Below are 22144 nucleotides of genomic sequence, written 5' to 3'. Positions count from 1 at the left end.
GTGCGCAAGCGCCACCTGTGGCCGCCGACTCCGCCCTCAGGGGCGGGGACAAGCGGGGCCCAAAATGGCTGCCAGCCGCTACCGGCGTTTTCTTAAGCTCTGTGAGGAATGGCCAGTGGACGAGACCAAACGGGGCCGGGACTTGGGCACTTACCTGCGGCAGCGGGTAGCACAGGCCTTTCGGGAGGGAGAGAACACCCAGGTGACCGGACTGTGGGGTCCGCCTGCGGCGGGAGGCGGTTGGGGCGCGGGGAGGAAGGGGCCAGGCAGGGGCCGGGCCCGCGAGCGGCTGGCGGCGGGGGCGGCACGTGCGCGCGCCTCCCCCCCGGGCCGCACGTGCGCGCCGCCGGCTCTTACCGGGAGCTGCTGCGGAGAGCGACGACCCTGCCTGCTCTGCTCCCGCCTGGCTGCGCCTCGGAATTGCCGAAGAAGCTTTTATAAGTACCTGGATGCCAGGACCACTCAGCCTCATTGAATCAGAATCTCTGGCATGGGGGTCTTGGCCTCAGTATTTTTAAAAGCTCCCGGATGATTCAAGGTGCAGCCAGGCTTGGAACCCACAACACCTGTCTCGGGTGGTGCTGATAGTCTCAGGCTTATTGCTCCCCTGGCATTGCTCCCCTGACACAGACCACTGTTGGGCACAAACCAAACTGATCCCCAAGGACCTCTACAGGGTCTCCTCTAAGACTTTGCCTGACGCCTCCAGGACCGCTGTTAGCCCTTGCAGCAGGTTTTGGTCTGCAACCCATGTCCCAGTGTGTGAGTAGTAGACCTACGTTCTCACCTCTTCAGGTTGGTGCTGCAGCTCTGGGATTCATTCATTCGTATAGCACATATTTGTTAAGCACCTGTCATTTGCCATGAACTATGTTAAGTGCTGGGAGACAGAAATGAACAGATAAGGGCCTGCCCCCATGAGGTCTGAGTGTACATTCTAGTTCAGGGCCCAATAAGCCAGTAGATACATAAAACATTCCAGATAAGTACTATGATAGATATAAAATAGAGTAGCATGATAAATGGATTATATTAGTTATGACAGCTCCATAGGGTTTTACTGAAGAGGTGACACGTGGATGTGACCCAAGGGAAGAGTTGCCAATAATGTGCACCCGGTAGAAAGGGCATTCCAAGTAGTGCAAAGGTCCTGAGGCAGCACGTTGATTGGCATATTAGAGAATACAGAGACGGTCAGAGTGACTGAAGGGTAGTGAGCAAGCTGGTGTTTACTCAGAGTAGAGGTCAGAGGACAAGAGCCGGGCACAATCGAGTCTTGTAGGCTGTGGTTAGGAGTTGGATGTTATCAGGCTTGTAAGAAGCTATTGGGGGTACTGATGTAACCTAATTTTCTAAATGATCATTGTGGTTGTATGTGGTGAATGAATTGTAGGGGGCAAGAACAGAATGAAGGCGGCTGAAGAGAAGGCTGCTGTGGTAGCCTTGGTGGTGGTTTAAATAAGAGTTGTAGCAAAGAACGTGAAGTAACTGGATTGGCGTTGTAATGTAAAGGTTATGTCAACAGGACTTTTTATTGATATATTCAGAGTAGGGTAAAGGGAAAGGAGCCAGTAGCCTGAGCAACTGGATGGTGGTGCCATTTACTGATAGGAAAGACTAGATGAGGAACAGGTGGGGTGTGGGAAGAACATCTCGAGTTTGGTATTAGACATGTTAAACCTGAGATGCCCAGTGGATTTACTTCAAGTGGAAATGTCAAGTAGGCAGTCGGGTATTTGAGCCAGGGACTCGCGCAAGAGGTTAGAGATAAGAAATATGATACATAACACACACAGTCTGAAGAAATGACTTTTGTGAGACTTGATCATGATCTGTTTGAGCAGGAACGTGTTTTTTTTTGCAACTTAACCCACTACAGAACCAAGCCAGTCCACCTACTAGAGCAAGTGGCCTTGCTGAAGCCAGATTGCAGATTGGATGGTGGGCACGGATGGGATGTCTAGCTCAGGGCTTCTGTGGTCTGTGCTGGTGCAAAGTATATGGTTCTTGAATCATACCTAGTCTCAACTCTGCAAACCCCATGTAGACTGTCTAGGGCTTCTCTTCCTGTATATTTTTAATGTTAGCTTCCTGAGAATAGAGTGCCATTTTTATCTTTCTCCCCTCCACCCCCCGTGTTCTAGCATAGTTCTTAGCACATAAAAGACATTCAGTAAATGTCTGAATGAATAGATAGATAAATGATTGGTATGGGTCATGAGACAAAAAAAACACTTGAATATAGTTGCAGATGTACCACAGGAATATTTCTGTGTCATGAATGGAGAGAATTGATTTGTAAAGCTTTCTGTGGGAAGAACTGCAGGAACTACAGAGGAGGGCCATGACCTAGTCCTTTATCATCAAGAAGCTGCCAGCTGTGCCGATGTATGACTTTAACAAAATTCAAGTGGTAAAATAAGCCTGAGGAGAGCCTAGATCTTGGGGAAGTGAGTATGACATTCGTTTACTTTACTTAATTTAAGAGGGGCCAGGAAAGGAGGGGAGAGCTTTCTCTTTGGGACTTGTCATCCTTTGTCATCTTCTAGGGAGATGGTGCTCATCAGTCGAAGGCCCACACAGGTTTGAGTCATGTCTGTAAGTGCAAGTCAGGACTTGGGTGATGGTTCCAGAGTGGCTGATGAATGCTTCCCTGGTTGAGTGAACCGGTGCATCACAATGGCAGCAGGCACATTACTCAAGACCACTGTCGTGGTACCTCATCCCAATGTCACCTGACACTGCTCCTGGGCTTGGTAAATCTTTGTGATAATTTTTGGATCAGCCCCTTGCTGGAATTGAGAACAGCACTGTGAGTCACTCCCCCCGACATCCCCAGATCATTTATAATCACCTTGAAAAGGTGGTTCAGGTAGCCTCTTCATTAACCTGGCAGCCGGCAGCAGGCATGAGTCCCTGCCTGCTGATTGGTGTGGAGCTTCCCTTGGTTATGCCAGTTGCCAAAAAGACAGGACTGGAGAGGGAGGCGGCTCTGTCCCGCAGGCTTTCTGTTCCTATTGAGGAGAGGCAAGCAGGCCTCTTGGCGTCCTGCATCTTAACAAAATACTGTACACTTGCATGGCACATTTTTGCTAGTGCAGCTGAGTGAACTAACCATTACTGCCCCCACCTTAGAGATGAGGAAACAAAAAATCAGAAAATAAAACAATTAACTCAGAATCTCCTGAGAGTGAGTGGCAGGACAAGACAGACAGACACAGCTGTCCTGGCCCGGGTCTGTCGTTGCCTCCTTGGTGCCTGCTCTTTCCTCAGCTACCTTTCCTCCGGAATTACTTCTTGTTGGAAAAGCCTCTTGATCCATGAACATCAGGCCACTCTTCCCCTCATTCTCTGCACAACGTTTTTTGGACCATGGACAGTTAAAGCAAAGAGTTAAACATCTCCTTGTATTTACCCATTTGCTTTTCTTTGTCCCAGCCTTTCCCTCCCCAGTGAGAATGGGAAGAAAGATGGCCTTTGGGGGACACCAGTGTGGCAGAACCAGACTCCCTGGAAAGCAGAGCTCAGACTGGAGACAAAAAACACAGCCTCCATTTATTCCCCCTCAGTTTGCCCTTTGGGGAGTCTCATGGTCCACCCAAAACCCACCACTAGGGAGGTGGTGGTGGGAAGCAGGAACACACTTAATACCTCTTACACCTTCGCTCCTATTGTGCAGCTGCTTTAAGTTAATGCTTATGAGGTGGGCCCCCTTGGACTATAGTTCCTGAGGAGAACACGTGTTCCCTGCAGCACTAAGAGCTTAATAAAAGAATCACAACATGGGGGAAGGTGGCAAAACAACTGTAATTGTCGACTTAAGTACAGGGAAAGGAGCAAATCCTTCTAATGAGTTCATTAGGTGCACAAGCAGCTTCCTAAAAGATCGCTGACTGCAACCAACACCCACTTATCTAGCACCAGGCGCAGCTCCGGCAAGCGGCCTGGAAATGCAGCCACCCAAGAAGGCAGGCATCCGCCAGGGAGCGCTTGGAGTTGCTTGGTATCCAGGTTTCACTTCAGCCCTGTGTGAAAGAAGTTAGACTCTGTCTTGAGTTTGTAAGTCATATAAGTGATGTTCCCAACTTCTCAGAGGTGGATTCAAAGGTTTTAGGTAATCCCGTTTTCTCAGTGATTGAGCTGAGGCCTGGTCTTTCCATTCCACAGTGTGGCATGTGTTTGCTGGCAGTGATGTCACCCCGCCTCCCCGCATATGGACCCCCTGAAGTTAAGTTTTTGAGGCATGGCCTAAACACAGATTATGCTATTCTTCGTTATCATTTTGAACGCACTGCAAAACAAGAGTTTCAAGAAGCATCTCTGAGAGGGAAAGCAGACATCTTCATCTTTTTTTCCTCTCCCAGCTCCAGACAGCTAGAGGGGTTAAGGTAGTTTTAAGGTAGTCTACCAAGGTTAAGGTAGTCTACCAAGCTGCCCTTGGTAGGCCAAGGGCAGCTGTCCACGGGTGTTTAAAGATGTTGGTGCTCCTCCTAGAGGAATGAATTCTGACACGCTCAGTGGGTCTCTGTTTCATTCAAAGATCTTTGCTTCCTGGACAAGCAGTGGGGCACTTAGCGAGGTCCTCACTGCCCTCCTCGGCCTGGTCCCAGCCTGTTTCACCTCTCACCACATCCCAGCTCAGGCCCACCCTCGCCGGGAATGTCTTGTTGCCCCCCCAAACAAGTGGTTTTCACCTTTGAGATTCCAGTGCTCTGTGGACACCCCCTCTCCCCCTCCTCAGTACCCCAAGACATAGAGCTTGTCTAGAATTTGGTGGCTTCCCAGACCCATGAAGCCCTTCCTGGCTCATCTTGAGAACCCTGCCTGCCCAAAGCATCTTTGTTCCCCTGCCTTTCCTGCCTGCGCCTATGCCCAGGTCAGCTTTGAAGTCTGTGCTCCCTAAAATGAGGGACTCTGGCTCCCCCTCACTCTGTGAACTGAAGCTGCAGTGAAACTCAAGGCCTTCCTGGCCACACCTGCCCTGTTAGCCGCCTCTGACTTGGGGCTCTGGCCCCAAGTGTTTGCTTTTGAACCCATGCCTGTCTTATCTCCTCTTGATTGACATCTCCGAGGCTCAGGCGTGGTCTCGATGTACCCTCCACAGTCCCCTAGCGAAGTAGTCTCCGTAGTATGTGCTCAGGAAACACATTTTCAATTGAATGGAGGGAATGGGCTCTCATAACAGAATGAACTCATTTCAGAAGTTCATTACCAAGTCATGAAAACCTTTTTTCAAAGATCCTCCTGGACTGAATCCAAGTCTACCTTAATTAACAAAGCAATTTGCGGCACCCTTTCCCAAAAGTGCTTATGCGTCCCTTTGTGTGAGCGGAATCAGGGCTGCTGTACCAATTGCTGTCACCACCCAAAATTCAATTTTAAAAATCGAAATCAGTGCCTGCGGCACTGATGTAGATTTGTATGTATAAAAGTTTAATATGGTAAAGAGAAATTTACTGACGGCTGAGCAGGGGAAATGCAAAAGGAGCAAAAATAGAGCCATAAAGGACACTTTGTCAGTTGAACATCTATTTTATTCACATTTAGGGAGCAAAGCTGAATTTTTCATAATGTCCAAATGCTGCCTTTTGCAAACCCAGCCTTGCTATTAGTCCTAAAATGTCCGTAATCTCATTAGGTGCGAATGCAAAATCAGGTAATTTAAAGCTTGTCTATAAGAATATTTCTACAAGTGTGCAGTACACTTCATCAGGAAACCATGTATTTCAAAATTCAGGAATGTTTGTGCCGGGGTGTGAGCAAAGCGCAGGATGGAGGTGTGTGGTAGGCTTCTGGAATTGGGCAGTATTTCGATTGGCGTCCTTTTAAGTAGTCAACAAGACTGTTTCAATTGCTGAGCTTGTGTTGGGTGTGACTAGGAACCCAGAATTGTCCGTAGCTCCATCTCCGCTTAGACGGTAATAATTTGACTGGAAATTGGCCTGCCTCAGAGTCCCCTCATCTCCACTGAGCGTTGTTTACAGCCTCAGGTAGACACTTTCTGGCCGCAAATGGGAAGTTGGATGACAAGTTCATTTTTGGTGATTACTTGCAAGTATGTAGGTTTTTGGTTCCTTCTCAGATTGTTACTTGACCGCAAGGCATTAGGTATAATACCTGGGAGACTGTCTCTGAAGGAATTTTAAAAGATGGGGGGGATCCCAGGGGTCACTTTCTTTTTTGCACTCAGATTCTGCTGTTTGCTCTCAGGAGAGCAATGCCCAGCAGTGCTTCCCTCCCCCCGACCCCTGCGCCCTCCTCTCTTCCCTGCTGCCATCATAGATAGGGAAAGGTGGGACGGAAGAGGATGCCCGCTCACCTGCTCGGGGGGCTGGTAGCACGTGGCTGAGCAGCCCACTGGCAGCGCAGCCTTCACTGGCAAGATCCTGATGGTGAGGATCTGGTTGTACACGGCTCGCTCAGAAAGCAGCGTCTTGGTCTGACACAGGGGGAGCCCAAGGACTAGGTGCTGGGAGGAAGGCAAGTCCCTGGGATGAACGCCTCTACTAGGAGCTTGGTTGGGAGAGTGGTGGGATGGGAGCAGGGGGGGAAGGTCCAGATGTACTCTTCCCCTTTTCAGGGGAGGAGCTGCTCACTTGCCAGAGACCAGGGATTTGTTTGAACCCCACTGAGCTGACCTTGAAGTGCTCGGTGACCACTGAGGGCCATCAGGGCCAGGGCTGGAGGTTTGGTCAAATAGGGAGTGAAGCTTCGGCGACTTTCCATTCCTTCATCACTTCACCTCTAGCCTCATCCCGGCAGTCACGCTGGCGGTGCTGACCCACTGGTAATGTCCTCATAGCCTCTCCACTGATACCTGCCATTCCCCAGGCTTGTGCTGATGAAGCTGGAGGCACCCCTTCCCCACCCTCACCCCGCTCCTGCTGGTGACTCCCATTCATCCTCAGCCGTGACCCTCCCTGCTCCCCCAGCAGCTTGGGGCCCTCCCTGTGCCGGGAGCACCCTTTATTCCACCGTTACCAGGATTATCCTGAATCCTCTCTCTCAGGGAGAGAGAGGTAGGGGCCTGTGTTTACTACTCCACTGTTCACTGCTGCAAACAGTAACAAAACTTCATCACTCCCATGCACCAGTGCTCCATGCCTGGAATTCAGAGCGTCCAGCCATTACCTCATGTATCCTCGCACGCCCTCAGAGATAGGAACTATTATTATCTTTTCTTTTAAAAGAAAGGTTAAGCTGATCGGTGTGCTTCAAATGTCAGTGCATGAAAAACAAAGAAAGGCTGAGGATTGTCCCAGCTGAAAGGAGAAAGACACGACAGGTAAATGCAGTACATGATCCTGAGCCGGAAGGGGATTTTTCTGCAAAGATAATTCCTCAGACAATTGGCAGAATTGGGATACGGCTGGTAAACTGGATGAAAGTGTGGCAGCAGTGTTAGATGTCCTGGATTTCATCATTAAACTGTGGTTATGTAAGATGTCCTGTTCATAGGAAATATACTAAAATATGGACTGAAGGGGCATTATCCTGCAACTTACTCTCCAACAGATCTGACAAAAAATGTGGAGAGAGCGCCACAGAGAAAGAGACAGCAAATGTGGCGACGTTAAGGGTGGAGGCAAGGGGAGAGCAAACGACTTGCCCATCTCTGGTGAGTGATGGTGCCAAGCTTGGAACCCAGCAGTTGGGCTCCTCTGCTCCACTCGGCCATGGAGACCTCCTACCAGGGCCGGCACCTGGAGGGTCTCTAGTCCCATCTCTTTTTTTTTTTTTTTTAAGATTTATTCATTTATACAAGCACTGGGTACAGTCAGAAGCGCGGGAGAGTGAGAGAATTCACCAGAGCCAGAGCTGGGAACAGAACAGGCAGACTGACGAAATACACTGCTGAGGGGAGCAGCGGGCATGGCAGAAGAGGTCTGCCGCATCCCGTGGGACCTGTGGGACCCTCGCCGGCGGCCAGGGATTGAACCGGCGCTGCAGAGGCTGTGGGCAGCTTCACAGCCCAGCGCTCAATCGCTGCGCCACTGGGGAGGCCCACCATCTCTTATATTTGTCAGTGAACACTCCTGCACAGTATGAAGAGCGCAAGCAAAAGAAAATGCAGTTATCTTCTGACCATCTGAATGTTGTTGCTTAAAACTCTGTGCTGGTGTAATTCTCTTTCCCTTTGTTTCTTCTAACTTCTGTGTTAGATCTTGCTTCTGCGTGACTTTCTAAAGACACAGTGTTCAAAATGCTCTCCTCCAAAGTCTGTGCTGCAGAATTTTATTCCAGCTGGACTCTCCTGAAAAATGCTGACCAGCAGACGCAGATCAGCCGCCGGTTCCTGTTGTCTCACCCATTTTTTTCTTTTCAGCCCTTAGCCCCAGTCCGCTCAAATAATGCTGTTGATTCTTACTCAGACACTAGCTACCGCCTCAGCCCTTCATCCGTTCTCTTCTGACTGGGCTACTCCACATTCTCTGACGCGTGGCCTACACCTGGGGTGGAGCTCACAAACTCTAGGGCCAAATGTCTTTTTGTTTGTTTGCTGTGAAGTGGGCACCTCACTTGACATGCACACGGGCAGAAGCGGAGCTGCCTTATTAAAATGCTTCACTACTGATTTGTTTATGTTTTGCCTTCTTCGAGAAAGGATTTAAGTTGAAAAAAATCCATCATTTGAATTCTAGGAAAAAACATAAAAGACAAAGTTTTGTTCTGGGGGAGCTTTCAGAATTCTTGGCAGAATGTAAAGAACTAGAGATAAATAACAATAAGGGCAGAGGGAAGGGAAAACTAAGAGGCGGGAGGGGGAACAACCCGCCTCCTCTGTGCAGTGGCCCATCTTCCCCAGGAAGGCCCAGCAGGGACACGCGCCCTCGGGCACCCGGAACGGGGCTTTATTTCCCCCTTTCTATTCACAAGTGTTCTGGGCCTGTCCTTTCTAGCAGGATCTCACTGGACTCTTGGTTCTTCTCAATTCATCTATCTCATCTTTCTTTGTGTTTCCTTGTCAAATTTCAACAGCTCGCTTAGCACAGATGAAAGCTCAGGTGAATTTTTTTTTTTTTTTTTGCCTTTCATAAAAGAACATTTAATACATTTCATATTGAGCACTTAACTCAAAGCCTTTCTTTTTCTCCAGTCCAGCATTTTACCTGCATATTCAGGCCCTCGGCCAGACTAGATGGTCTGAAGCAGCCCCCTCTGCCTCCTGCTGGCCCACACTCTCCCTGCCACCAGGGAGACCCTCGCCCTTCTGCTTCCCAGCTCCTGTGCATCCTTCATGGCCCCAGCCTATTCTCAGCCTCCACCTTTCACTGACCACTCGAGCATGTGGGGGCCCGTCCTCTGACTTCTTGTTGCCCACATTGCCCCTAGCACTCCCTTTATGAGGTGTGCCCTTCCGATATTTTTACTGTGGTGTCCCCCACTTCAGCTGGCATAGTGGTTCACAGGTTGCAGATGCTCAACAGCTGTTTGCAGGTTGACTGGAGATTGTTTGCAGGATGGATGTAGATGAGGTGGCGCCATGACGCCAAGGTGATTTCTGATAGTGAGAACTGTAGGCCAAGATCACTTCCCATGGCGGAGGGGCCAGTGATAAGCTGCATTTGCGTGAATGCCTTATTTAAGTGGGGTCCTCCCTGAGGTACAGATACAATGGGGAGGCGGGCCTTGTTGACTCACTTCCTTGGGGGCTTTTTGTTTTCCAGATTGCAGAGCCCAAGGCCTGTGATGAGATGTATGAGAGCTTGGCAAGACTCCATTCAAACTATTACAAACACAAGGTGAGGGGGCCCCTCTCTGTCATATCCCCAGCCTCTGACTGGAGACAACCAATAAGAACAAGTGCAAATGTGATTATACAGTGTTTTGTAAAAAACTGCAGTTTTGCTACTTTCAGCTGTAACCAGCAATTTCAACCAAACCAATAAAGGCGCCTGCTAGAGGCTCTTACTGAGGCTTTTAGGTCACCTAAATAAAAGCTATTTCTAATTATGATTAAAAGCCTGTGTTTTACATGCCACGTGTGCTCGCCGGTGTTTCTGACAACTGTTAGAGCTCATGCATATTTTCCCATCCACTCTGATGGAACTGGATTCCCTGCACCCTGTCGATAAAGATGGGGTGACTGGGAAAGTCCCGTCAGACAAAGCGGGGCTTTTCCTCAGCCCTGACATGATTACTGTCAGTTCCATTTAGTGTTACTTTTTTCCAGACTTAGAAAATGTTTTCATTAATTCCGCACATACATGGCGTGGAAAAGGGAGCTCTTCTAAGTCCTCTCAACTCAAGGTGTGGCCCAGGAGCAGCAGCACCAGGGAGCTGGTTAGAAGTGCAGAATCACGGGCCACACCCAGTCCTGCTGAATCACAGCCTGTATTTTCTGAGAGATTTATGTGGGTGTTCGGGCGGGAGCCACAACCTGATACAGGTTCTTGTGAAGCCACGTCTGTGGCCTGCAGGTGGCGGTGCTCTTCCCCTCCGGGGCCTCCGCCTGCACTCCCCATGGTCGTTACCCTGTGGTTACAGCAAGGCTGCTCACCCGGATCTTCGGGTCTCCTTTGTGTCACAGCACTCATGTTCTCTCCCTCCCTTCTCTTCCCATCTGCACGTGCTAGTACCCTCGGCTCAGAGACACGAGCTTCAGTGGCCTGTCTGTGGAAGAATACAAGCTGATCCTGTCCACAGGTATTGAGAGCACAGCCGCCCTTTCTGGCTGATTTGCGAATGATTCTTTGAGTTAGAGCAACCACAGGGAATTGTCTAATAAGACGGTTTTGCTTGATGGAAAATCTTGTGGAATAGCCCAGAGGAAATTCTGAAGCTAGAGGCTCATGTTTTTTGGCCATAAGATATGGAGAAGGTCAAAGGCATTATTTAAAACAGAAAATCCATCTTTAGAGCTTTTAAATTCAAGGCCGGGCAGCAGGGAATAGGGGAATACATATTTGCCAAATGGAAGTAGTTGAAATCAGAATGGAAGGAAAATAATTTTATTTTTATGGTCCTAAAGGGGCTTTATAAAAGAGGGTTTTAATTAAAACAAAAGGCCATTCAATAAATGTCTATAGGGATATCCGCCTTGGAGTTATCTGACCCAGGGGATGCAGACTGTGGGTTAGAGATGGGTTTAACTAGTTATGTTTAGAAGTTGCTGATAGGCCCTGACTAACAAGAAAGGAAGTACCTTGCCTAGCCCACCCCCTCCCTACTTCCCCATCTCTATTGTCACTGCAGCAGGAGGTGGCAATGATGGCAGAGAAGCCTGGATGGAAACAGGCAGGTTCTGGAAAATTACTATTTTTATTGCCAAGGACCTATCATATACAAAAATAGGCCGACCTTTTCTAGGGGAGCATAACCCTGAAACATCTGCCTTCTGGTACTCTAGAAATTTCTCTTTCCTGTTCCCCTGGCAACCCTCAGCAACTAAATTTTGGAGATTTGACCTTCCAGAAAGGTCTTCTGAACAGATTAAAACCTGGTGATGTCACCTGTTATTGTGTGTCAACTCTGATCCTATTTTTATTATAGTAGCAACTCTCTGGAAAACTGGGGTGAAGATATTTGGGCCAGACAAAATCACTTTAATGGCAATTTTAAATACACACACACCTAGGCCCCTAGGCCACTATAATTACCAGCATTGATGTACGATGTCATTGTGAGGCCCCAAGAGTCTGAGCAGAGTGTAAACTTAATTTTACAATGGATGTGACTTCTGGAGACCCTGCCTCTGCCCTCTGTTAACCCTCAGCGATGCCTCTGAGCTGGGGGAGGCAGAGAATAGGCCACAGCAAAGGAGGAGATGTAAGACTCCCCACCATTGGCCCATGCTGTAGCTTATTCAGGCTGGGAGTTCAGCTCCAGGAAATTTGCTGATAATTTGTTTTCACAGCAAGCTTCATGTTTTTGTTGCGACCATGTGGAATTAGCTTCCTGAGTGTCTCCTCTAACAGGACAGAGATGCACCTTGCAGTGTTTGTAATGAGAGGATTTGAGGGCCAGGCAAGTCTGAAATGTGGCCACAGCCCAGGCTGGGTCATAGGAGACCCTAAGAGGCCTTGTGGCTTGCAGGTGGACAGGGTGCTCTCTGCATGCAATTTTGTGCCCCATTAGAGATCTTGGGCTCCTGGCAGAGTCCCAGGGGAGATGCTGGGCTCATGGCTGAGGTATAGTGCATGTCCTTTTAATGAGGAGCCCACTGACTATTAATAAACACTTAAGTTTTTCTGTTCATAACAGCTACTCTTCTCCAGTTTTAACAGATGAAAATTCCGGCAATAAAATTTAAACATTTCTTTGAAAATCTAAATTTGAAATATAAATAAAATTAGGTGTCACAGAAGTTTATCCCTGGAGAGGCTTTAGACCAGTGATTCTAACTAGGGATTGCCTCTGAGGGGACATGTGCAGTGTCTGGAGGCATTTTCAGTTGTCACAGCTAGGGGTGGGGGAGGGGAGCCCAGCATCCCGTGGGTAGAGGCCAAGGTGCTGCCAAATGTCCTACAGTCACAGTGCAGCCCCACAACGGGCTCATCTGACCCAAAATGTCAGTGGTGCTGAGAAACCCTGCTTGGGTTCTTTTGAGGTGGGTGTGGTGTGGGTGTGGATGGGCAGCAGCCGGGTGGCGTGGTGTATGTGTGTCCCTCTGTCGGGGTTCTTAAACAAGGGCCACTAGCTCCCTCCTGCCACCATAGCTGTGAAGATGGCCAGCTTTTCTTGAGTGCAGGCGAGGTGCCAGGCAAGTTACTGTCATTTCCTTTCATCTTCACAGGTTTTGAGGCAGTTATTTTTATCTCCATTTTACATATGAGGAACCTGAGACTCAGGGGGTTAAGTAATTTGTATATGGGGACCCAATGGGAAATGAGGGGTGGGGACTTGGCCCAGGTCTTTCTGCCTCTCTGGTGCCTGCTCAGCTCCACAGCATGTGTGCAGAGTAAGGTACTGAACCTCCCTAAGCATCCGTTTTCGTATCTGAAAAATGGAGATAGGTCCTTGTGGGGTAGGCCAGGTTCTGAGAGAAAGCATCTGGGCCTGCGGGCTCCAATACTACTTCTTAGCCCGTTCACGTGGAACAGGGCAGCGAGGGCCCTGCTCGGACACCGAGTGGCGCAGGGCCGCTGTGCGGATGCTGTGTGCCGTGGTGCAGCCCTGGTAAACAAGTGCTTGGCTCACACTAGCAGTTAATTTTCCATTAGCCTATCTGATTTGCTTATCAGAAGTGGGGTTTACACTTCCCCTTTTTAGGAACACACTGTGTGACGGGTGAGCCGTGCTTGTGTGGTGAAAGCTCTGCAGGGCCAATGTACATAACCGAATTTTAGACTTTTTTTTTTTGGTCTTCCCCTTTGCAGATACCTTGGAAGAGTTTAAGGAAATGAACAAAGGCATGTGGAAGAAACTGCAGGAGAAGTTTGCCCCCAGGAGTTCTGAGAAGGAAAAGGACTGGGTCAAGTCCTTGTCTCGCCCACGTACCTAAGCACAGGGTCTTATGTGCCACCACCATCAATAAAACTGCCCTGACCGCCCCATCCTCGTGGTTTGGGAAGCTCATTTAGCCCTCACTAAAAGGAAGCCCTTATTGCTCTGAAGAAAGTTCAGCCTGAGAAAGGATGCCATGGAGCCTCGGCCCCACCCACCGGTCAGGGTAGAGAAGTCTCCCAGGGAGAGGAAACTTTGGTCTCCGGGCCTGAGAAGGGAAGGTGCTTCCTGAAGGGCCAAGGGAGCCCCACCTGCCAACGGGGGCCTGACTGGCTCCCGGCAAGATTCTCAGGCTCCCTTTTATTGTAGGAGCTCCTGGGAGAGGGCCAAAAATAGCAGTAAATATTGAAAAAGGCATCCTGTTGCAAACAGAAAGCAGCAGGAGGTGGTATGGCAGGGAGATGAGAGAGCCCGCTTGGCCTCCTCTGACTCAGAAGCATGGAGCACGTCCTCTGCTCCTGACCTTGCAAAATACCCTCGTTCCAAGTTGGCTTAATGGACAGAGTAGAGCTACACACAGGCCTTGGTCAACAGGGGCCTTGGGCTGCGGTTGGCTTCAGTACTGTGGGCGGGTTCCGAGGGAAGCCACAGGACAGCGGCCTCCTCGCCAGGGGCCAGCAGAGGGTCACGTTATTACCCCGCACCCAAGAGCCTGAGCTCTTTCTGGTAGACATTCACATTCCCTATTTGCACCGGCTTCTGGCAAGAACAGACTTGAGAGAAAGGGTAGGGCAGGGGCCAACAGCTCCCCTCACCAGGGAGAAGTGGAACTGGGTTCTTCACCTTGTTTGTACCCAGACTCCCCAAATATGTGAGATGCATGAAATAGAATACATAGGATCCCGGCAGAAACCAGTATAACTGGTTTCTGCCCAGGAATTAGCAAGGCGGATGTCACTCAGGGCATCTCCCCAGAGCCCAGTGGGAGGGAAGGGAGGCTGGCAGGCAAGGGCTGGTGTCCTGTGCCATCAGGGTGCCACAGTGCCACACTGATCCCACAGCCCATGGGAGTACAGGAAACAGCACTCCTTTTTCATGGACTGGATTCCTATTAATTTATTTATGGCAATTAACATTAGTTGTCAGGCCAAAGGATTTGTAAAACATTACACCAAAAGGGGAAAAAATTAAGCAGTCAATAACCAGCCATTGTGACACACCCCAGCCCTGCCACCTGGGCATGTGACTCTTCCCCAGGAAGCAGGTCTGGGAACAAGACTCCATCCTTGGGTCACCAGTCCCCCAGAGGCCGTGCCAGAGGAGGTGGCCTGGACATGGACAGTGATGTCTAACACTGTCCACGGCAGACCTGAGGCAGGAAGGAGCCACGAGGCCGTGGGCAGGCTGAGCACGGCGCCCATGAATAAGTTAAATAACAGCCCTAAAATGACTAGCAACAGCATTACTGCCCTCCCTCAGAGGGGGGCAGAGCCAAAATGTAGTGCTTGGAATAAAGAGGTGACCCCACTCCTAATCACCCACAAGGAGGAATAACAAAGGAATATCAGTTATTGCTTTAAGGGACACGGCGAGAGTCCTTTAAGAGGACGCATCCTCCTCTAAGGCATTAAGGTGAACTGAATCCCAGTGCGATTCTGAGTCTTTCAAGGGCTCTGGGCAGGACTATCAACTCTGGTTCCCCTCCGAGCTGGTCAGAGCCTGGTGGGCTGGAGGGGTCTGCAGAGTAGGAGCTGCAGGCTGGGTGGGCACCTAGCCTCAAGAGGTGGGCAGGGCTGGGCCCCAGACCCAAGGGAAGGGGCAGTGTCGCAGGCACCGCTCTCCAGTCACTGGCATCCCGGTGGCGCCTTCGGTGGCCTTCAGCGGCTTATGCAGTTCTGCACATCCACAAAGCCCAGGCGCTGCCTCCGCTTCCGCTGCTCTGTCATCTAGGGTTAAACAGACGCCGACGGGTCGGGTCAGGCGGGCCGGGCCTTCCCTCCACAGGCATGGCAGAAAGGCTGGCGCCCACCAGCCCCGGAAAACCCAGCTGCGATCAGAGCTGGCGGCAGGCCAAGGCCCTCAGGGTGCAGCCAGGATGTCAGCCCCAAACCCTCATCCTCAATTAGCTTGTCACAAACCCATGATTTGGTGCAGCTGGGAAACCACCCCACCTAAAAGAGGGCCTACTAATCTCATTTAGTCACTTCCAGATGGAAGATGCTCTGGACAAGAGGGGGTCTTGAGAAGCAGAAAGATGCCTTTACCTCTCCCATCCCTCATCAGCAAACCCTGGGAGGGACCCTAGCAGCTGCTAGGCATCAGGGGCAGGGGAGGGGGAGGGGGAGGGGTAGCAGTGCTGCCAACCCCAGTCTAGCTTCCCACAGAGCGGTGTTTGGAACCTTTCATCCCAGAACAGCAGAAAAGGGGGGCAGGAGGAGCAGGAAGGCCCAGCACCCTCCTCCTCCCCCGACATGGAGGGCTCAGTAACCATCTGAGGCTGCCAGCGTAGGACCCCCCCCCGAGGTGGGGCCAGGCCAGGGCGGGGTGCACACCTGCTCCTTGAGCTCGTTGAGCTGAGCAGTGAGGTGGGACACCAGCTTCATGGTGGAGCTGAGCTTATCCTGAAGAATCCGGATCTCGTTCTGCTCCCCCTCCCCTTCGTTGCTCACTAGGGACATGGCCCTCATCCGGGGGAACCAATCCAGGTTCTTATTCTGAAAAAGATCAACAGTGCAGTGAGCAAGCCAGACCCGATCTAGAGAGGCCTCGCTCAGAAAAGCAGCAATGCTGGGGGAGCCTTCTGCCACACCCTTGACAAAATGACTCCCCAGGGATGTCATGGAAAAGTGTGACTTGACCAGGCCTGGGGCGAGCTGGCAGCTGAGGCTCAGGGTGTGGGGGCTGCCGTCTGGGGCAGGCTGACAGGCTGACTTCCGCTGGGTGGCCTCAAGTCTCTCGCTGGTATCAGCACCATCTGTTTACTCTCACAACACCCTCAAGAGGTGGGGGGAAGGCCTCTGCACCCAGACCCCAAATCTCCTTCCTTCCTTCCTCCCCGCCCTGCCCGACACGCACGCCCCACACCCCAGGAAGACACGAGTCAGATGGCACTGAGGGAAGGCAGGCTACGGCTGACATGTGTCTGAGAGGCTGAGCCACGTTTCCCAGGCCATGGGAGGAGCGGGCGGAGGCACAAGCAGCTTTCTGGTTCCTTGTCACAAGCTATGAATTCTCAGACCAACAGCCAACCCGCACTCAGATCAGTTCACATGGTGGACTTAAAGTAACAAGCAGAACTCCTTGCCCCTCCACCCCTTCACTAAATAGACCTTTCCTTTAAGCCTGCAATTTACCTGCCATGCACAGATCTGAAGGTGCACTTTTGATGGAAATGAAGGGCTTCCTTTACCTTAAATCCTATAAGACCTTTTCTTACTACTCAATGCGCGTTACTATAGAAATTGGACAGATTAAGTGATTTTTCCAAAGGTTGGTAGTTTACCGGGCTCTCTCAGCCTGAGACCATCCAGGCTGCAGGAAGCTGCCTTCCCTCTCGCTGAGCTGAAAAGGCCCCGTGGAAGGGTCCACAGGGAGGCCAGCTGCTCCCCCACTGCCTCAGCATCACGCACCCCAGGGACACACTCACGATCTCTGGGACCGACAGGTTTGCTGGGGGATTTTTCCTGACACCCAAGTCCGAGCAGAGAACGAGGAGGCGCCTCGGCCGCTCAGGCAGCTGGCGGGGCTCCTGTGCAGCTGAGGGCTGGCGCCAGCTGCTCCTCCGCTCCTGCTGGCCTTTCAGCAAGTGTCCGCAGCTGGCCCCCACCCGGCTCCCGGTGAGTGGGTGAGCGCAGGCGGACGGAGCCGCTCCTCCCAGCCGCACCTTAATCATCTGGGCCACGTAGCTCTCCGGGCCCGTGTAGTCCGTCTTGTTTTTCACCCGGACCAGCACGATGAAGTACAGGTAGTTCCACATGTTGTGCTCAAACTTGATGTGCTCCTCAAACGACACCGTCTTGTTATCAAACTTGTCCCTCTCCAGACCTGGGGGTGCAGAGAGCAGGGGTGAACAATTGGCCTCCACGAGCCGCCGCGCAGCGCCTGGCGGAGCGGACACCAATTCCTGATGCAGAGGGGACCTTCGGCCTGGGGCTAGGCCTGATGCGCGCCTGCGATGGCCTCTTTGAGCTATTTGGGTCATTTCTATTTAAAGCACCAGCCACTTAGCCGTGGAGATCCCGCCCCGCCACAGCTGCAGCCTCCACAGTGACAGCAGAGGACCACGGCGGCACGCGCGGAGGCCTCGAGAGCCGCGGAGCAGGAATAGCTGGGTAAGGGGTTTGTCCGACAGGTCACAGACACTTCACACCAGGGCCGGGCTTCAGTGCCCTCATCCATGAACCAAGAGCGTCTAAAGGAAAGGTTTCTGAGTCCCTTTTCCAAGACCTTCTGTTACCCCTAGTTCTCCCCTAATTCGAGGATAAGCGAATAGCCGTCAGGCCATCAGCCCCAGGGCAGGGTCCCTAGTGGCCACAGACCCTGGAAGGGCCACACTGAGGTTGCCACGAGCCAGACCACAGAGGTCAAACCCACATCCAGCCCAGCCCCTCTGCGGCTTCCACGGGGCAGAAATCAGGCCTCACCACAGATGAAGCACGTGGTCTTAAGAATCTCCTCCTTTTTCTGCTTCTCACTGCGTAGGTCCGCAAAGGTGTCGATGATCACCCCAAAGATCAGATTCAGCACGATGATGATGACGATGAAGAAGAACAGGAGGTCGTAGATCACACGGGCCGGGAAGAGAGATTCCTGCAGGGGGGAGGCAGGGAGTCTGGGCCCAGCAGCCCCCCAGTTCACAGGGGAAGGCAGAACTCAGGTGAGGGTCAGCGCAAGGATAAAGGGGGCCCAGCCCGCAGCAGAAGGGAATGAGTACTTCTGGCTCCTAGGGCCATGGAGATGGCAGAGAGGGCCCAGCCCTACTCCACAGAGCAAGAATCCAAACCCGACGCCTGAGTGTGGATTAGGAAATGGTGGGCTCAGGATACCAGCTGGCATGAAGCCCTGTAGCAGGGTTGCGGTGTGGGTCTAGGCTCGTGACTGCCCCTCACTCCTGGTCAGGCGGCAAGCCAGCTCTGAACGCCTCGACCCTCTGGACAAGTGGCTTCACACATCCTAAAAACCCTGAATGGCCAGGGAGATGTCAGTGGCTTCTCACCTCCATGTAACTAGGACAGACTAATGTCCTGGAAACGTTGGGCTGCCCAAGCCAAGTGCCAAGGCTGCTTTAAGAAACTGACCCAGTTCCCCCCATCTTGGTCTCCCCCCTGAGGTGGGCTGGGCTCTGCCTCGCAGATGAAGCTGGGGATGCGGCCCCTGTCTGACGCACACCTCAGCCTGGGCAAAGCTGGGGGGGCCAAGGTCTTTCCTTAGCGCATCTGTGCAGAGCTGGTGGGTGTATGAGCAGACAGGTGGGCCCAGCGCCCATCAGCGTGGCAGCACGTGGAGCGGGTGAGAGTGCCAGTGGGTGGGAGCTGCCACACCGAAAAGTGATTGTCCCGCTTCCCGTCCCCATGACCGACAAAGGCCCTCACGAGGGCTGCCAGAACAGGGCCCAGGCCAGGTGGACCTGGGGTGGGGCAGGGTGCTCACATCTTTGGAGGGCTTGCGGAGAATGTCGCCCACGCCACCACCATTGCGCAGCCCGTGGTTCATGACAGTGACGATGCACATCAGCAGAGTGTCACAGGCCCGCTCGGTGCCGTCCAGCTCCTCGTCCTCTGTGAGCCAAGAGTGTGCTCATCCCCTGGCCAGGCCACCTGCCTCTGCCCCCTCCCCAGCAGGACTCCCAAGGATATTGCCCTCACCTTCCAGGATCTCAGGCACTGAGACCCCCGAGACACAGTCCTCGTTGTCCCTGCTGCACGTGCCCATAAATGCGGCGGCTCCGTGTGTCATCCCCAGGGGGCTGGCTGGAGGGGCCATGGATGAGATCATCAGAGGGTCCAAATGCCTGGCCCTGGCATCCCACTGGTTCGATGCCCATCCTCCAGGGAGCCTTCCCTGATCCTGCCAGCTCCCCACTCTGTCTGGCTACAAGTGAGGGGTCTTCAGGCCCCTGCCCCCTCAGGGCTGAGCACTAATGGACGGGAGAGGGGATTTGCAAATACTGAGTTTAACATGCATGGTGGTCTGTAAGCAAGACCACCAGAGACCCAACGCTGTCCCGCCTGAGAGGGAAGCAGACTGGTGCAAGCCAGGCCTCCCCAGAACCCCGGGGCTCGCTGCCAGGTGGAAGACCACTCCCGGTCCCGGCACCAGTGCCTGCGCAGACCGGACCCTCTCGTCCCCACCTCACCCAGGAGAGGAGCCCAGACCTCGAGAGTGGTTGCTGTGCAGCCGGTCAACCTCTAGGATGAAGTCATCCTTGAGGAAGAGGAAGCCGACGATGGAGAAGAGGTAGACCAGGATGAGGGCCAGCAGGGCGGTCAGCAGGATGGAACGGCCATTGCGGGTCACACTCTTGATGACATTGAACAGTGTCTCCTCACGATAGATGAGATCAAAGAGCTGTGGAGAGGGACAGGGCCTTAAGGGGCTGGAACACCAATGGACACAGGGCCGCCCAGGCCACAGCCTCCTCTGTAGGGTCTACGGGTGGGAAGGCGTACCCAGGCTGGGGGAGGGGGTTCCAGGGGAGGCTTCTCAGAGGAACCTGGATTGTTGATGCCAAGGAGAGGAAATGGCCTGAGGAGCAGGCCTGAGGGGTGGAATAGGCAGGCGAACACCACACAGACAGGCAAGAATAACCAACTCATCACACTAGCCATGTGCCAGGAAACATTCGATGTAATTTTTGTGCATCAGTTCATTTCATCTTCACAATCACTCTACTTCTAGAATAGCAGGTAGATGCTGTCTATGAGCTCCACTTTAGAGATGGGGAAACTGAGGCATGGGGCAGTTATGAAAATTGCCCAAAACTATAGAGCTGGGAAGCAAACCCAGGTGGTCTGGCTCTAGAGCCCAGCCTTAAACCTGTGCAGGGAGAATGGGTCAGACGGGGGCCTGGAATGGCCCAAAGACCAGGCTGGAGTCTGGCAATCCATGCCCCCCAAGCCCAGCAGCAAGAGGAATTGACAAAAATGGTTCTGGGGAACCCATAGCAACTTGCAAGAAGCCCCAACCACCCAAGCACCCCCAAGTGACCCCCCCAAGTGCCTCACCAGGATGCTGTAGAAGAGCTCATGTGCAAAGAGGCCTAGAACACTAGTCAGGATGTAGCCCACGTGGTAGAGGAACTCCATGTCCATGACCATGGCCTTATAACCCCGGATGAAAGTGCCACGGTTGCCCACAAAGCTCACCACGAACACGATCTTGTTGGTCAGCTGGGGGTGAGTGCAGAGCATGGAGGTCAGTACCCCACCACCCGCCCTGAACCTCCACCCCTGCCACCATAGCCACCCAGTGCCCAGCTCGGCAGGCAGGTCTTCCATGGAGTGAATCTGAGCTGATCCTACTCAACCTGCAGACACAGCATGAATGAAAATGTTCCAGAAATGCACCTGGTGCCCACTGCTCAAAGCACTTCATTTCCATCCTTCAGGAAATTGTCAAAATATACAAATCTTTGGTGTCTACAATGTAAATAGGGCCTTCAGGCAGCGCACAACTAACCAGTGCTTCAGCAGCCTGAACTGGTGTTCCACAGTGACCCCTGGATGGCTGGCTGGCTCTGAATGCCAGCGCCCCAGGTGCCCAGGGAGCCGGAGGAGACAGAGTGGTCCTGACTGAGGGTCTATAACAAGCTTGGGATCCCAACACAGGGATGAGGGGGACGGGCCCAAGCAATGACTGCTGGGAGGCAGCAGGCCAGCGCCAGGAGTGTCTGTGGGATAAGCAAGGGGTGGCTGGGCGTGGGGCTCGCTCTGGCACTCACGTTGAGGGCACCCAGGATGTTGAGCGTGGGCCCAATGCCCAGGTAGTAGATGGAGCGCAGGATGAGCGCCAAAATGAGGGGGCGGATACTGTAGCGCTTGGTGAACAGGGCCGCGATGGAGAAGCAGATGAGGATCCAGAAGAGCAGTGAGATGAGCGGGGAGCCCAGCACGCCTGGGAGCCGGGGAGACGGCATGAGCGCCACTTGTTCAAGCCCACCGCAGCCCCAACACACCCCATCCCTTTGCTATTAAGTTCCTGATCACCTGGCTTGGCCCCCACCCTAACACACCTGTACCTCTAAACCTGGCGCGGGAGGCCCCGCAGCTGCTGCCACCCCAGCTGGTCTCTGGCTCGGGTGCGCACACACAGGCGCTGTCTGCAGGGACCAGGGACGCTATCCGTCCCGCGGGACCACTCCGTTTCTCTCCATGCCAAGGTGCAGAACCCAGGGGGCAACGCAGGGGTTTCTCTCCACTCTGCATCTGTGCCCCTCAGAGCCTGGCTGACCCGAAACCCAGGGAAGGGGCAGGGTGGACTCCCGGGGCCCGTGTCCTCACCAGTGGACGCGCCCTCTACATAGGGATAGAAAAAGGCGATGATGATGTTGATGACAACTGCCAGATTGAAGGAGATGCTGCCCCACAGCGTCATGCGGCGGGAGAACCAGTAGATCAGCGGCATGCCTGGGGGAGGGGTGTGGCAGGCTGGAGTAAGGGGGGGCGCCTGGCTCACACCATCTGCGCACCCCACCTGGGCCCTCACTGCCCACACAGCTTCAGGCACCCCTTCAGGAGGAGAGGGAGGCTGGAGGCCTGCT

General features: G+C 52.7%; 2 protein-coding genes across 3 annotated transcripts in view; one reads left to right on the top strand and one right to left on the bottom strand.

Annotated features, from left to right (window-relative positions):
* Positions 1 to 13525, top strand: LOC119252350 (ubiquinol-cytochrome-c reductase complex assembly factor 2). Its single transcript, XM_037519534.2, has 4 exons — positions 1 to 202; positions 9669 to 9743; positions 10578 to 10647; positions 13320 to 13525. The coding sequence occupies exons 1-4, from the start codon at positions 65 to 67 to the stop codon at positions 13442 to 13444; spliced, it is 408 nt and encodes a 135-aa protein (XP_037375431.1). The 5' UTR covers positions 1 to 64; the 3' UTR covers positions 13445 to 13525.
* The window catches only part of ITPR3 (inositol 1,4,5-trisphosphate receptor type 3), a 66259-nt gene continuing 57283 nt past the window's right edge, over positions 13169 to 22144 (bottom strand). For both annotated transcript variants that reach the window (XM_037519532.2, XM_037519533.1), the window contains exons 49-58: positions 21885 to 22010; positions 21326 to 21498; positions 20610 to 20774; positions 19761 to 19953; positions 19251 to 19355; positions 19036 to 19163; positions 18030 to 18195; positions 17270 to 17430; positions 15939 to 16100; positions 13169 to 15332 (exon numbers count right to left, since the gene is read on the bottom strand). In XM_037519532.2, coding sequence (XP_037375429.1) covers positions 15264 to 15332; positions 15939 to 16100; positions 17270 to 17430; positions 18030 to 18195; positions 19036 to 19163; positions 19251 to 19355; positions 19761 to 19953; positions 20610 to 20774; positions 21326 to 21498; positions 21885 to 22010 — 1448 coding nt within the window. In that variant the 3' untranslated portion in view covers positions 13169 to 15263. The remainder of the gene's footprint in view (positions 15333 to 15938; positions 16101 to 17269; positions 17431 to 18029; positions 18196 to 19035; positions 19164 to 19250; positions 19356 to 19760; positions 19954 to 20609; positions 20775 to 21325; positions 21499 to 21884; positions 22011 to 22144) is intronic.

Source organism: Talpa occidentalis, unplaced genomic scaffold (genome assembly GCF_014898055.3).
Source record: "Talpa occidentalis isolate TD23 unplaced genomic scaffold, MPIMG_talOcc4v2.1 talOcc4.2, whole genome shotgun sequence".
NCBI lineage: Eukaryota > Metazoa > Chordata > Mammalia > Eulipotyphla > Talpidae > Talpa > Talpa occidentalis.
The sequence above is the reverse complement of the archived record's forward strand: the minus strand, read 5'-3'. Positions and strand labels throughout refer to the sequence as shown.